The 14,805-nt window shown below is 40.3% G+C and overlaps 2 protein-coding genes across 2 annotated transcripts; both read left to right on the forward strand.

The window, feature by feature from the left end:
* The first annotated feature begins 4,145 nt into the window (after positions 1 to 4,145).
* LOC103715623 (protein ENHANCED DISEASE RESISTANCE 2-like) lies at positions 4,146 to 8,050 on the forward strand. Its single transcript, XM_008803305.4, has 2 exons — positions 4,146 to 5,196; positions 7,568 to 8,050. The coding sequence occupies exons 1-2, from the start codon at positions 4,281 to 4,283 to the stop codon at positions 7,588 to 7,590; spliced, it is 939 nt and encodes a 312-aa protein (XP_008801527.2). The 5' UTR covers positions 4,146 to 4,280; the 3' UTR covers positions 7,591 to 8,050.
* Positions 8,051 to 10,650: 2,600 nt separating this feature from the next.
* Positions 10,651 to 13,488, forward strand: LOC103715624 (WAT1-related protein At4g08290-like). Its single transcript, XM_008803308.4, has 6 exons — positions 10,651 to 11,011; positions 11,101 to 11,163; positions 11,257 to 11,575; positions 12,607 to 12,771; positions 12,929 to 13,080; positions 13,185 to 13,488. The coding sequence occupies exons 1-6, from the start codon at positions 10,806 to 10,808 to the stop codon at positions 13,321 to 13,323; spliced, it is 1,044 nt and encodes a 347-aa protein (XP_008801530.2). The 5' UTR covers positions 10,651 to 10,805; the 3' UTR covers positions 13,324 to 13,488.
* Positions 13,489 to 14,805: the final 1,317 nt, after the last annotated feature.

Raw genomic sequence — 14,805 nt, forward strand, 5'->3', positions numbered from 1 at the left:
TGTATTCTGTATATTGTCGATATCCATTCAATGCTCGACTTACTTCTGTATCTTCCCCGCATAAAATCCCCGTATCCAAGTGGTGGGTTGGAGAGGGTTGGTCATGCCTCGCTGAGCTCCTGACCAAACCCAACCAAATAAAAAAAATATATGCCATCTCTCTCTCTCTCTCTCTCTCTGTCTCTCTTTCTACAGTACACCATCAAGCATCTAATTAAGTTTAGCTTAAACACATTTGTTTTTTTTTTTATAAAGATGACATACACACATATCTAAGGTGGTGTGTCTGGCGTGGCTCCTCCTCTCCTCTTCATCTCCAATCTATTTCTAAATTCTTCGGTTGCATTTGGATTTTAGTTATTTAAATCCGCTTGTTCGAGGCCACAGTACCCGCATAGCTAGTTGCTGGATGCGATGGACGTGTGGCTCTCTCTTTATTAGCACAATAACGCACAATAGTTAACCTAGCAACTAGCGGTATTAAGAAAAAAAACACATACATAAAATTTTTTTGTTATAATCATCAATATGAAATAGTAAATATTCAATAAACATTATGATCATTGATTAGTTTGAACTATAATTTTTAGAGAAATAAGAGAGATTTTATAATTCCAGAAGACAAAGGCAATGAAGGACATAGCCAGAAAAACGAGATCGAGAGAGAAACACCTAACTGCAACTCGTAAAAGGTGCTTGAGATGCCGAAACACTTGGGATGTCCCACCGGGACTTGCTGGGCAATTTTTTTTTATCAATCTTAAAGAGCTAGAGTTTTGGAAAGAGAGAGGTAGGTAGATTTTTTTAGTATAGCACTATTTCACTTACCAGACCTAACGTATCCCATCCATCGACTTGAGGTCTCGTTGGGTGTGTGCCTTATTTCCAATGGACGGGCACTCTCTAATCTCGGCCTAACTAAAAGAAGGCAAACTCTAGAACCTTAAGCTTTTTCCTATTTTTCTTTCCTTCTCTGGCTATCTCTCTCTTACCCTGGCTGTTGAGCCTCCAAAAGCCTCTCCAACACCTCTTTGTTTTGAAAATTTTAAAAAAAAGAGAAAAAAAAAAGAAAAAAAAAGAAAAAAAAATTGTATTTCTGCCTATCAATTACAATGTACATAAATAATTTTTATATAAAACTAGAAAGCTGACGAAGTTTGGTAAGACCAATTAAGCTTGGCACAATCAATTACAAATCAATTAAGATAAAGTTTGATAAGGCTGACTAAATTTGGCACTATCAGCCTTTATGGAGGCCGACTATGTTTGGCATAATAAATGATCCTACAATAATTTTAACACTTTGCTCAAAGTTGGAGCCTGCAATTGCCAAAATTCTAATATATTTGTTTGAGGTGATTGTTATCGTACATAAATGCAGTGATAAACAAAAGCTATAGTTATATTGAACATTAGACGTTGCACAAAACTCCGATATATTTGTCTAAAATAATTGTTTCATAAAAAACTGCTATTATATCAATATTTAGATATTATCTAGATACAGAGATTATTTTTTCTCGCAAGAATACAATCATAATTAAAACTTTCCTTGTGCCAAAAGAAAAAATCTTTTTATTTTATCTTGATTTAGGAGAGTGTTGAATCTTTCCTTCGATTTCGTTTCTCCGGTACCATCCTTGCTAGAAATGCAAAAAAAAAAAAAAAAAAAAAAAATTGAAGGAGATTATTAGCATTGATGAGAAAATAAAAAACAGATATGGTAGAAGCTATATTAGTTATTTTATTCCACTGATTTGGGTTCATTGTAAAAAAAAAAAGAAGAAAGAGTTAAAAACAGTTTGTAGCATGGCCATCATGCGCTTGATAAAACTAATAGCTAAAAATATTTGGTTAAAAGGTCCAAAATATGATGCTAATATTATTTTATTCGTAAGCCTAATTACCATTATAACAAAATAAGAGTCATATACTAAATTTCTATTTGAATATTCATTACTAAAATATATAATGACTTACCTCTGAAACCACTGTAACGGTGTTATCTTATACCGATTTCTGAGGGGGCAGCGGGAGGATCTTTCCGCATATTGCATTATTAGTAGATCCATCCAGGTTCCATAGGGCCCAGCACTTAAACAATAATAAATATTTTTCTATTTAATGCCACCTATCACCTCAGTGAGGAATGCAGTGGACTTTCCCATGAAGCCAAGGCAAATATTAAAAGCCATCTCTTTTCTGATACGCTTGATAAAGTAGAGAATATAATCCATAACCGTATATCTCGTACATACATACATACATACATACATACATATATATATATATATCCCCAATTAAAAAATGAATAAGAAAGTAATCTAGGAGTGTATTTCTCATGGATACATTAACACCCACCCCCTTAGCGTATCCTAAAACACAGAGGCGTGTATATATTAAGTCAATTTATTTTTTTAGTACAAATCGAGAATCAGACGCACCTGAATGACCGATGTGGCATGATCAAAGCTATTGACTGTGGAGCTGAACTGGGAGACTGGTCCACAGACCCACGGCCCACACTTGCGCACGTGCGAAGCAAACCCTTCAAAAACGCATAAACCTAACCGGCTCGCAACCATCTCCTTCTCTCTTCTCTTTGTCGTCTCCTCTTGCACCACATTGTAGGATACCCCTTCAACCATGCACATAATAAAATATGAAATATAATGTAAATAATACTTATTCTAACCTTGTAGAAAGTTTTAGTGATGCAATTACGAAGCTAGAAAGGCTTTCAAGATATAATAGTTATTTATTATTTTAAATTTATTTTTTAGAATAAAGCAATAGTTATTACAATATTCACTATTAGCCATTTTAATGGAACAAATAACCTAATAAAAAAGCAACAAATATTATGTTACAAAATCACAAATTACATTATTGTTTCAATAATTATCTTTTTGATAAAAAAATATTTGCAAAAAATAGGTAGATGAGAAAAATGCAAAAAAGAAAGAAATTCAAAAGTAAAATAACAGCCATTGCCTCCGCCATGCGGCTGTCACTCCTTGCTGTCCAACCCACCGTGCTCTCATGTTGCACTTGGCGTATGGAAACTTCTCCCCTGCTTCCTCCTATGAGAGGCCCCAAAACAAACAAACAAACAAATTGAGAAGCAACGAAAAGACTCGTATTTGCTATGAGATTTTCGTCCTCCACGACAGAGGAGGAGGAGAAGAAGGAAAGATGACGATGCCGTAGATTTCCTTTCCTTAATCTCCTAATCTAAGAGAGAGTTCACCGATTGATTGCAAGAGAAGAGGGAGTAGAGGAATGCGATCAATCGGTTGTGCCAACCACACTGAGGAGAGAAGATAAGGGAGAGTCCTCTATCCCTGCCCCTCCGTCTCTCTCTCTCTCTATTTTTTTCTTTTCTTTTTAATGCAAATCCACCCTCTACCTAGTCCATCATTCCTGAGTCCACCTTGCATCTCTCTCCTCTTTAGTTGTTGCCACCTTGCATCATTCCCCCTCTTTAGAGAAAAGAAAGGGAGATTAGGGATTTGGTGGTGGTGGTGGTGGTGGTGTTTAGCCGACCACAACGGGAGGGGAAAGAAGACAGGAAAACGAGAGAGAGGAGAAATAGAGGAAGGAAGATAACCATTCGAGCTCAGGACATCTGCTCTACCATGGATACCACGTTAAAATCATCATTTGTTACAAAAACTTAAGTTGGTAAAATAAAATAGATTTATTTATATATTTTATAATTTTTTATACTGTTTACTATTTATCTCAAAAGTTGATGAAATGAGATAGATTTACTTATATATTTTACATTTTTTTATCTCTTCTCTCATTTTGCACCCTTGCCGATAGGATCGCAATCAGGTTGGGATGCTAAGAGACGAGGGATGGAAGATGGAGTGAAGAAGGAATGGAGGAAAGGGTGCATGGTGAGGGTTCATCAAGCACGTGATACACTAAAAACTCCAAATTTGGTATGGTTTAGGGAGAGCAGTACTGCCATCTAACGTATATAGGTATAGATGCCGTATAATCGCACAGTACCTATAAATGGTGAAATAGTGCACACAGGGTACACTCCATCGCCAAGTCCAATGGCATCCTCGTAAATTTATTAGAATCTGGTGGCACTTTTAAATCCATCCACCGTTTTGTTTATAGCACAACATTCGTGCTCTCTAGCTAGGGAGAGAAACAGGGTGAGAAGATACGCACACCCACCCGGAGAAGGGAGAGGGGAGTGTGGGAAAAGAAGGGAAAGAAGTAGAAAAAAGACAGCGGGACCTGCCTTAGGTCGGCCGGAGATGTGCCCGACGACGAAGAATCCCGGCGCCGGAGCGCCCGCACCGGAGTCCGGGGAGGAGTCCGACTGGCGGGATGAGGCCATCAAGGGGGGATCGCTGCGCCACGTGGACCTCCACACGGGATCCAACGGCTGGGCGTCCCCGCCGGGCGACCTTTTCGCCCTCCGCGGCTGCAACTACTTCTCCCGCCGGCAAAAGACCCCTTCTGGCGACTGGCTCCTCAAGCCCGCCGGCGTGGACTGGCTCCGATCCGCCTCCCGCCTCGACAACGTCCTCGGCCGCCCGGACAACCGCGTCGCCGCCGCCCTCCGACGGGCCCAGGCGCTCGGTCTCTCCCGCAAGGTCTTCCTCTTCGCCGTCAACCTCCAGATCCCCGGCCGCGAGTGCCACTCCGCCGTCTTCTACTTCGCAGCCGAGGATTCCATCCCCTCGGGCTCCCTCTTCTACCGCTTCGTCCACGGCGACGACGCCTTCCGCAACGCCCGCTTCAAGATCGTCAACCGGATCGTCAAGGGCCCCTGGATCGTGAAGGCCGCCGTGGGGAACTACGCCGCCTGCCTCCTGGGGAAGGCGCTGACCTGCAACTACCACCGCGGGGAGAACTACCTCGAGATCGACGTCGACATCGGGAGCTCGGCGATCGCCAACGCGATCCTCCACCTGGCGCTGGGCTACGTGACGGCGGTGACGATCGACATGGGGTTCCTGGTGGAGGCGCAGGCTGAGGAGGAGCTGCCGGAGAGGCTGATCGGGGCGGTGAGGGTGGCGCAGATGGAGATGGGGTCGGCTACCTACGTGGAGACACGGGGGAAGGCGGTGGAGGTCGGGAAGCCTCGGAACCTTGCCAAGGTCAATCACCACAACCAGACCCCGAGGGCGTCCAGATCGGGAGACGCCAAGGAGCGCGAGGAAGAAGGTTAGGAATTGTTTTCCTCTTCCTCATTTGTTCGATTGAAAAATAAAAATGTAAACTTTACCTGCTCTCTTTTAAACAGCCCCCATTTTTAGGGTTCGTAGATAATAATCTGTCGCATTGGGGAGAGAAATCGCTGGAGATTGATTACTGTTTGTGGGATGATTTATTTGTTAGCCTTCTATTTGATCTCCACTTGGCATTTGCTGTTTGATGATCTCCTCCTCTCTCTCCAGTGGAAAAGAAAATTTTAATCATTTATCTTTTCTTGATCATGTTTATGAATAATAGTCGCACTAAATTATCGTCCATGTTATTATAGTTGTGGTTTGTGTTGGAATCTTCTAGGTGAAACGATGATGATTTTGTTCTACTGTTTGGTGGGCTTCCTTTGTCTCTGTGTACGTTCTGAAACTTTCTTTGGATTTCATCAACTGTTGAGGGCTTGTTGTCTTTTGAGCCTTCGGTTGGTGAGAGCACAATTGACTTCTAGCTTGTTCAGTTGTTGGCAAACGGAGATTTTTCTCTGGGTCCCCAGAAGCCCACTCTTATGTTCAGTTATTGTGAGTTATGGCGTGCATCAGATGAGATGAGCAATGATAGTTACAGATGAATTATTATTAGTATTATTGTTGTTGTTGTTATTGTTATTATAGGGCAGGTGAACGTTTGAGAGATAGAGGTAACGGGTTCCTAGATTGGGAGGGTTCTCAGCTCAAATGAAATGTTGAGGCAGAGAGAAGGGACAAGTTTATAGATCGCTAAATTAGGTTTCTTAAGGTGTTCTGAATGGTTTAGAGTGTTGTAATATATGTGCAATTACTCGAAATAAGTTTTACATGAAGGAGCCAAAGAAATTAGCTTTTAATATCTTCTTTGTTATTTGATTCGTAAGGTAGATCCGTAGAACTAAAAGCCGATAGAATAGCCATAAAGCATTGGCAGAAGGCCTCTATCCCGTCGATAGTGTTAAACTTATAAAATCTGCCAGCATGGGATTATATTAAGTCGAAAACATTATAGAAACAAAGGAAAACGAAATGCCTGGTCATGACAGTAAAACTCTGATCTGTTAACATTAGACAACCCTGTTGATTAAGGCAGTACTCGGATCAGATTTTACTCTGTTCTTTGGAACTACACATCAGTGTGTTCGTGATAGAGGAATTAACTAAGGATCATCTTTTTGTAGATAACAAGGAATGAGACCTGACACTGAATGGAAGATACGAGTCAGAGGAGCTGCATTATAAAAGTTTCTTTAGGCTCCTGTTATTGTGGGGTTAGAGAGAGTCAAATGTTTGCGGCCTTATTCTGCATGAGTTGAGGCTATTTTTGTGTTTTGAGCCCGACACCTAGATCAGAAGGGAGTAACCTTACCATTTCTCCATGTCCTGCCCTTTAAGATTCTTTTGTAATTGAATAACTGAAACGTATGCTTTGTAGAATATAAACTGGGTTGTAAGGTTCGTCCACAATGTGAAATATCTGGTCTCTTTCAATGTGTAATTAGAAAAAGGAGCTGGGTAGGCAAGGTGGTCATGGATTTTTGGGAACATCTATATCATGTCGAATATCAAAATTAAACACAGATACTAGCCCTTTCAGTTTCTTTCATTTGGTATGAATATTCTTTCGTTTGACTCTGAAGATAGAAAAGATCGCAGGATGTCATTTAACTCATCTGTTATTGCGGAGTGTCCAGCATCAATAGTTTTTTCGGCTTTGAGAGTATCTACTTGTTTTGGACTATAAATCTTTATGGCTAATATCTTTGATAGGAAAACTTTTACTTCTACTTGCTCTGATTTTTTTTCCCTTTAGTTTAAGAATAATTTGGGAAGTTTCAATAGTTCAGAGAGTTTTGCTACTTTTTACTATGATCGCAATAGTCTTGACATTAATTACACAAGATAATGCGAGTTCATTTTTTTTTGGTGGTGGCTAGGAACACATCTGATTTTTCATAGACACTTCTTCAAGGCCAACTTTTTAGTTTGCCCCTCTGTTAATCTGGGGGATGTTTATCCCCAAATTTTTTTTTTTCTTCTGACTTCCAAAGAAACTATTATATTCTGAAATACAAAATGAAAATGCACTAAAATCTCTAACTTAAACTCTTTCCTACTTCTGCTTCAATGCATCTTGCTTCAGGTTCGGGTGATTCCTTTCTACAAATTGCCCTTTGCTTCCTAATCACTGCATTCTTATCATTCTTTCCTCACCCTTACCGGCATAATCTATGAAATATATTCGGAGCCTTTTAGTTTATCCTATAGGGTCCCTTGCACCATGAAAGTATTCTTTAGAATTGCCTTTCAAATTTTTTTAGTGTTGTTTGCCCAAGTTGTTAAAAGGCATGGGTGTTGATCAGGTAGCAAGCTGTCTGGTCCTTAAAGATGAGATGGGTTTCCACTGAGAGCATCAATGCTGGTGGCCCTCCTTGGCTGGACAAATCCAATTAGACAGCTCCTCAGCCAAATAAAAGAAGGGGAAAGCCAGGCTGGTTGGATGAACAACTTCACTAGTGCAATCAGTGGACCTGACTGGCATTCAACTTTAATATGTATTCAAGCTATGCTGCACGTGTAGTAATTCCAGGCACGTGCAAAGCTTTATGTACAAAGTTTCAGACTTTTGTCTGGGTTGGAAGCATCAAATTGTAGTTTGTACAAGAGCATAGCATGTGCTTCATGCTTCTGTGGTGTTTGTGTGCAGGAGAGAAGACCAGGAGGGAGTCTAGATTTTTTTTTCTTTTCTTTTCCCTAGGGTTCCCCTTGGCAAGTGCTGCTGCAGCTTATCACAAATAATGGCTTGTTACTGCCTATGACTTGATTGAACAAAGCCACTTGCCAGTGTCTAGGATATTGCAGAAGTAGCTCAGATTCTGTGGTTCTTGTTTCTTTGGTTAAACCAGGCTTGGTAGCTTGAATGAGCACCCAAATTGATTTGATCATGGGGATTGGCGTTTCTACTTGATGCAAGTACATATTAGTTTAACTTCAGGTGCGAGGATAAAATTTCCAGAGAACCATGTGGTCAAGAACTAGGGCCTTTCTACTTGATGCAAATACTATTAGTTTTTAGCTGTACCAACATAGGTGCAATTCGACGCTTTGGCTTATTAGAATGGTAAAAAAACCTTGGCTTATGGCATCATGTACCCATGCGATCGTTTGGTCTCTCTATTTCTGAAGCATTTTTATTTTCATCCTTCTCAATTTGTGGAATATGTTCACTTTCTTCCATGCTCTCTCTTCTTTGGAGCGGTTCCAAGTTGTCAGAACCCCCAACCTGTTTACATTAACCATCCAAGCTTTTGTTCGTGTCTGTCTTGTCTCAATTGCGTACTGGTCGACGTTCTTCGAAGTGCAAGTTATGGTCACAAGCTGACATCCTACTCTCAGGTGTCTAAAATTGACTGCATGGCACTAAGCTTGCTTGTCATCTCAAAACAGTAAAGAATTGAAGGGCAACTTGATTTCTACTCCGCGAGAAGAAGTTGAAAACCTCGCCGTTTGGCAAAGGCTGGTTTTGATGCATTCTTGAGTTGCTTTGACAATTATGAAAAACCTTTGGATCTTTGTAATGCTCTAACGATGTCGCCTCAGGCATTCTTTTGACTTTCGAATTCTATATTTAGAATCACCTCACCTTGTCCAGGAGTAGTCAGATGCCATATTTTCTCCTCCTGTTCCCATTTGCCTCACTACCCTCCTCCCTGTGCCAGATGATGCTCCACATGGATAGTCCTGCTCTTAGCTTTCTCTTTGTAAATTTGAGAAGTTATAGTTGGTAGCCCAGTCCAACTGTGAAGTGGCACGCACAAAAACGGACAAAAATAATAAAAAGAACGCAATACATGCATGTTTGTGTGTGTCTGTGCATGTTGCTTTGCGGTTGAACTAGTCCACCAACTCAGCAGTGGATTTGGCTAACTAAAAGTTTCACTGCAAACTTTGAGCAGCTCCAATATCTAATATATGAGAAGGAAGAAAGAAGGTTTGCGAGGAAGCTCACATATCTGTCTTCTTCTTTTTTTTTTCTTTGATATATCGGCGGCTCACCTAATCTCGTATGAGCACTATCATGAGAGTCCAGAGAAAGGATACACTCTAAAGATGGGGGAATAGATGTATGGCGAGTTCAGAGAATTTCATCAGAATGGTGAGCAGTAAAAGAGACGACCTAAACTTATACATCTTCAAGAGGAGTTGTCACACTTCGTTTTCGTTGTGGTCACTTTGCAAGCACAGGCGAATGACAAAAACTCTCGATAGAATGACACAATTTCGATATCACTGTAACAGCAAAATTCTACGATTCCATTTCACTTCGTCACCTATCTCGCATTCCGTGACCTTCAACAAGTGTCTCAAGCAAGGTGCCCTTTAGGCCTAGAATGCAAAGCACTAATCCGAGAACCTCATGATGGTTTAATCCAAGTTAGCACGTTAAACAAAACAAACATCTAAAAGCATTCTATGACAATATATCTGACATTTTCAAGTGATGGAATATAATTTATACCTGAAACTTACAGTTAAATAGTAGTTGTTTGGACCATTATTAACATTATCGCATCTGTAATAACAAAAATATAATATATATCGTCTGCAAGCCATTATATATAATGTATTATACCTCAAAAACTAAATGTTATGAATTCTTCGTTACAGTTGAAAGGTTTTTTAACTCTGATTTCCTAGATATATTAATGGATGACTAATGCTGTTTATCCCCAAAAAAAGTCACTCATGTAGTCACGTAGGAGATGAAATGAGGTGCCCGTTGATATTTGGTTGCGGCATTTGGCAAAGTCAATTGGCTTATGCCTTCGTCCCCTACTTTTTTTTTTTTATTATTATCTCTCCCCTTTCATTTTTGGGTGGAAAAATGCATGGGGGAAAACCATGCTGTTATTTTTTTTTTTGCTTGAATATTTTTTTTAAATATCAAATTTTGCATGAATATTTTTTTTTAAATTAATATTTACACATATACTTTTGTAAAATACTTGGTTTGCTATTCTATTTATTTTTTATTTTTATTTTTTGAGATGTATCTACACCATCTGATGTTGTTAAAAAATTAATAATATTAAATTAAAATAACTAAAATATTTTTAATGGATAGATGAGTAAAAAAAAAATTTATATAGCAATCGCAATGGAAAACAAAAAATAATTTTAAAATTTTATTTTATTTTTAATTAAAATAAATACGATTTTTTTAACCGTGTTAGAAAAATTGTTATATTAAAAAAATAGTAAAAAAATGTCTCTTATAAAGATACAAAAATAAATATAATTTTTAGATGGGCAAATTTAAAATTTTAGAAAGATATTTATGAAAAAAAGCCTTAAAAAAAACCATTGCGATGTGTTCGTAGCGTGGTTGGGCCTCATAGGCTCATAGCCGTACTCCGTACTCTGGTGTTTTTTTTTATGTCTTTCAGTGAAAACCGGAGCGAAAAATCCAATAACTGTGGATTTGGAACATTCTGGTCCACTCACCGGCATGATCTAATGCAGTATCGATTCCTAGCATCGGCTCCCATCGCTCCCCAAAGACCGAGGGAAGCTTCAAGCAAGTGAGAAATAGCAGCAGCCATGGCCGGGAGCGGCCTTGGATCCGCCGTGGAGGCCGCCGCGCCCTACTTGGTGATGACCTTGAGGCAGCTTGCCCTCTCCGTGCTCTTGGTCATCCTCCAGTCCGTCCTCGACCCCTCCCTCGGCGTCAGTGCCGTCGTCATGGTCGTCTACCAGCAGCTCGTCTCCCTCCTCCTCCTCTGCTCTCTCGCCCTCCTCTTCGACCGGTACCGTCGCCGATTTATTAACTATTCATTCCCCCTAGCTTCTCATTTGTTTCTTGGATTCATAATAATTAAATCTTCCACCGACGCAGAGGCAAACGCCCCAAGCCCTCCTCCCAAATCCTCTCCTGGGCCTTCTTCATCGGCTTCTTACAGTTGATCAAAGCCCTCTCCCCGTTTCTTTCTTGATTAATCTCGCCGCTTCTTTTTTTTCCTGAAAAAGGAATTTTCTTCTTCTTGGTGGGAAGGATCCCGGTGGGGGAGCTGATGTTCACGGCGAGCCTCCGCTACATAACGGCGACGTTCCAGAGCGTGGCGATGAACCTGATCCCGGCGGTGGTCTTCGTCCTGGCGGTGGCGTGTCGGCAGGAGCGCTTCCGCTCCTGCAGCGCCCGCGGCCAGGCCAAGCTCTGGGGAGTCCTCGTCTCCACCGCCGGCGCCACCTTCGTTGTCGTCTCGTCCAGCCGGGACGACGACCCCTCCGCCGGCAGCGGCGAAGGCCACTTCGTCGGCTCGCTGATGGTGGGTCTCGCAGTCCTTGGCGTGGCCTTCGCGAATCTTTTCGTGGTACGTGTCGATATCCAACCTTCTTCCTCTTAGTCAAACAACGGGTCCAAAATGTAATTTTCTTTTCCCCTTCCCACAAGCCGAGCAGGCTAAAGAAGCATAGAAAAGATTCAACCGTTGTGAACATTGCAATAGGAGAGTTGGAAATGATCTTTGAAACAGTCATTACATAGAAACACGCACAATTTTGGACTATATTCTCAATAGTTGTCGAAGAAGCATGCATAAATGTATGTATATAGATTCATAGTCATAGTAGTTGAGAAGTATCCCTAAAAAAGAAGTTCTCAATCCTTCGCTCTTCACCACTTGAGAGAGGTATTTTGAACATATTTTGTAGCTGCCCGTCTATCCTTACACTTTGCTAGTTGTACTCATGCTAGAGTTGTGTGAGCAACCATTCTACCCAAAAAAAAATCCCAATGAATGCAACATTTTGTGGAAGGTCCTTCGGAAATGACAGCACAGACTACTAGAACTAGAGGCAGAATCAGCAAGCTGAAACTTAATTTAATGTGAAATGATATCATGACATCTATAACAGGCAAAGTGTGTCATTCCTTTTTTTTTTTGTGTGTGTGTGTGTGTGTGTGTATTTGAGGAATAACAGAGGAAGCAAGATGCTTCCATATGCAGAATTTATATGATTCTTGTCTTTGTTTGCTGTTAGCATAATTTCATATAACAACCTGCGTCGTCCATGTATATTATTTTTCTTTATTAGTATGATCTTATTAGAGTGATTTTAGGAAGCACATAACAACTTGTATCTGTCGATAATATTTTTTATTATTAGTATGATTTTATATCAATCTATATTATTATTTTTTTATGAAGTCTATACACAAATATATATACCGAATATAATGGTACAGAAAATAATTTTTTTTTCTCTTCTTCTGCAAATATTTTAAGATGGAAGCAAGATGCTTCCATATGCAGAATTTATATGGTTCTTGTCTTTGTTTGCATTCTCCAAAGGTTAAATGGTAGATATCAGGAAGGATTCGTGAGCAGCGTTTTCCTTGCAGGAAAGGGTGGCCGTGAAGTATCCAGCAGATCTTACCTTGGCAGCTATCATGAACCTCTTTGGGACCCTCCAGACACTGATAGTGGCAGCTTTGATAGAGAGAAACCCTTCATCATGGAGGATTAAGTTGGCTGGAAGCCTGCAGCTACTTGCAATCCTTTATGGGGTAAGTCATACCAAATTAACAACGAATTCAACAATTGTCATGCACTGTCGAATTCCCTTGGTCTTTCTCAAAAGATCTGTGAGAAGCCATAGAGAAAACTTAAACATGATCGCTCCCTGGAAGTTCTGAAAATTAGAGTCTTTATCCGGTGCTGCAGGGAACCGTGGTAACAGGACTGTCATACTTGGCTCTGAATTGGTGCGTACGCAAGAAAGGCCCTGTTTTTGCGACAGCTTTCTCTCCTCTGCTCGTCATCTTCTCATTTCTTATTCAGACACTTGTCCTGGGAGTTGCAGCCAAGCATGAGAGGTTAGTTTGAGTTCTAGCTGTCCACAGGTCTCCTTGCCACCCCATTTCTCATGGAATTGATTCTGGCTAAATGTTTTTGCCTTTGGCAACTGCATTCTGTACAGCTTTATTGGATCTGTCTTGGTTGTTGGTGGTCTCTATCTTCTCTTGTGGGCAAAATCTAAGGATCATAAAATCGAAAGGATGGATGTGGGAGGCCAGAGTCATCTACTTGAAGATTCAAGTGCAGAACCAATGCTGTGAGCCTGTGATGCAGAAGTTCGACCAAAATGGCTGGTGTCAAAGCACATTTCCAGATGTAAAACATTGTTGTTATCAAGAATCCTGCTATTCCTGTAGCAACATTTCCGATTTCATGGGGATCTGATCCAAGTATCCAGACCACTGACTGTCGGCTGGATTCTATTAACATTGTTGTCTTCAAAGCTTGAGGTATAGAGAATTAGTTGCTAGAAATTTGTAACAACCCAGGACCTCACCCAAAATAGCTAGCCGGAAGGTATTATTTGGGTTCTTTGATCCTGTACAAGTATCCAAGATCTACCCAGCGAATAACCGATGTGGGACTAAATACACGCCCGCACGGATCCTCACAAACTTCCTCCGTTCAAGCCCGACGTCCTCGTCAGGCTAAGGGTTCAAATCTATTCAAATCTAATCACAAACACCACGATTGGCCCGTGGTCCGCCCCAATGGATCCGTGCTGCAGTATCCTCTAATCCACATAGGTTATGGGCCGGGTTTGCTCCGATACCATTTGTAACTATTCAGGATCTCACCCAAAATGGCTAGCCGGAAGGTTTTATTTGAGTTCCTTGATCCTATATGAGTACCCAAGATCTACCCAGCAAATAACCGATGTGGGATTAAACTCACGCTCGCACGGGTCTTCACAAAATTAATCGTAGTTGTGATTGACCTCGCCTAAAGTTAACTAACCAAAAGAGCATTCATACATCACTACAGAGATATGACAAAAAAGTTAACAAATAGAATGCAGAACCCCTGTAAACATGACTGCAATGCAAAGAGGGCAGACTGTCCATCGCATAATTGGACAAAATCCATATCCATCATCTTGCAGTTTTAACCAAGAGATTGAACTCTTTAACTTCAGTAACTGTGATGCCATTTATAAAGATACCAACTAAAGCAGCGATAATGAGAGCCCAGATTGGGAGAAGATTATGTGGTCTCAACGTATTTCTCCATCCCCCGCCGGTGTTTTAATGCAAAATTACATCCTTTGCTTGGGTAACGGAATACGGGCATTCACATCTATAAATACTCTAATCTTTTGATGACACACAATAATTGCTTCATTTGAACTTCTCTATTTAAAAGAAAGAAACAGAAAACATGTGCAGTCAAAAGCATTAGTTAATTTAACAAAGATTTATAAATAAAAAAAGTCATATTTCAGTTTTTTTAATATAGAAATAAAAAAAAGCATCACATATTAAAAAAAAGGATATTTATCCACCAACCCAGCCTAATTAATTTAACAAATATTTTATAAATAAAATAAAATATTTTTTCAGATCGAGCAATTTATATGGAACAAATCAGAACGCTGAATCCCGACCTTTAAGCCAGGAATCACAAAACGTCATGTGATTTTTCCTGCCGACACATCCACGCACAATAACATGTCGGTTGTCTTATCCTATCATCTTCTTCTTCTTCTTCTTCTTCTTCTTCTTCTTCTTCTTCTTCTTCTTTTC

Source organism: Phoenix dactylifera, chromosome 9, assembly GCF_009389715.1.
Source record: "Phoenix dactylifera cultivar Barhee BC4 chromosome 9, palm_55x_up_171113_PBpolish2nd_filt_p, whole genome shotgun sequence".
NCBI lineage: Eukaryota > Viridiplantae > Streptophyta > Magnoliopsida > Arecales > Arecaceae > Phoenix > Phoenix dactylifera.

Excerpts from the sequence above, each read along its gene's own strand:
- LOC103715623 (XM_008803305.4), top strand. The coding sequence starts at position 4,281 with ATGTGCCCGACGACGAAGAATCCCGGCGCCGGAGCGCCCGCACCGGAG. Across the intron at positions 5,197-7,567 it reads CAAGGAGCGCGAGGAAGAAG|GTAGCAAGCTGTCTGGTCCT; the intron begins GTTAGGAATTGT and ends GGTGTTGATCAG.
- LOC103715624 (XM_008803308.4), top strand. The coding sequence starts at position 10,806 with ATGGCCGGGAGCGGCCTTGGATCCGCCGTGGAGGCCGCCGCGCCCTAC. Across the intron at positions 11,164-11,256 it reads TTCTTCATCGGCTTCTTACA|GATCCCGGTGGGGGAGCTGA; the intron begins GTTGATCAAAGC and ends CTTGGTGGGAAG. Across the intron at positions 12,772-12,928 it reads TACTTGCAATCCTTTATGGG|GGAACCGTGGTAACAGGACT; the intron begins GTAAGTCATACC and ends CCGGTGCTGCAG.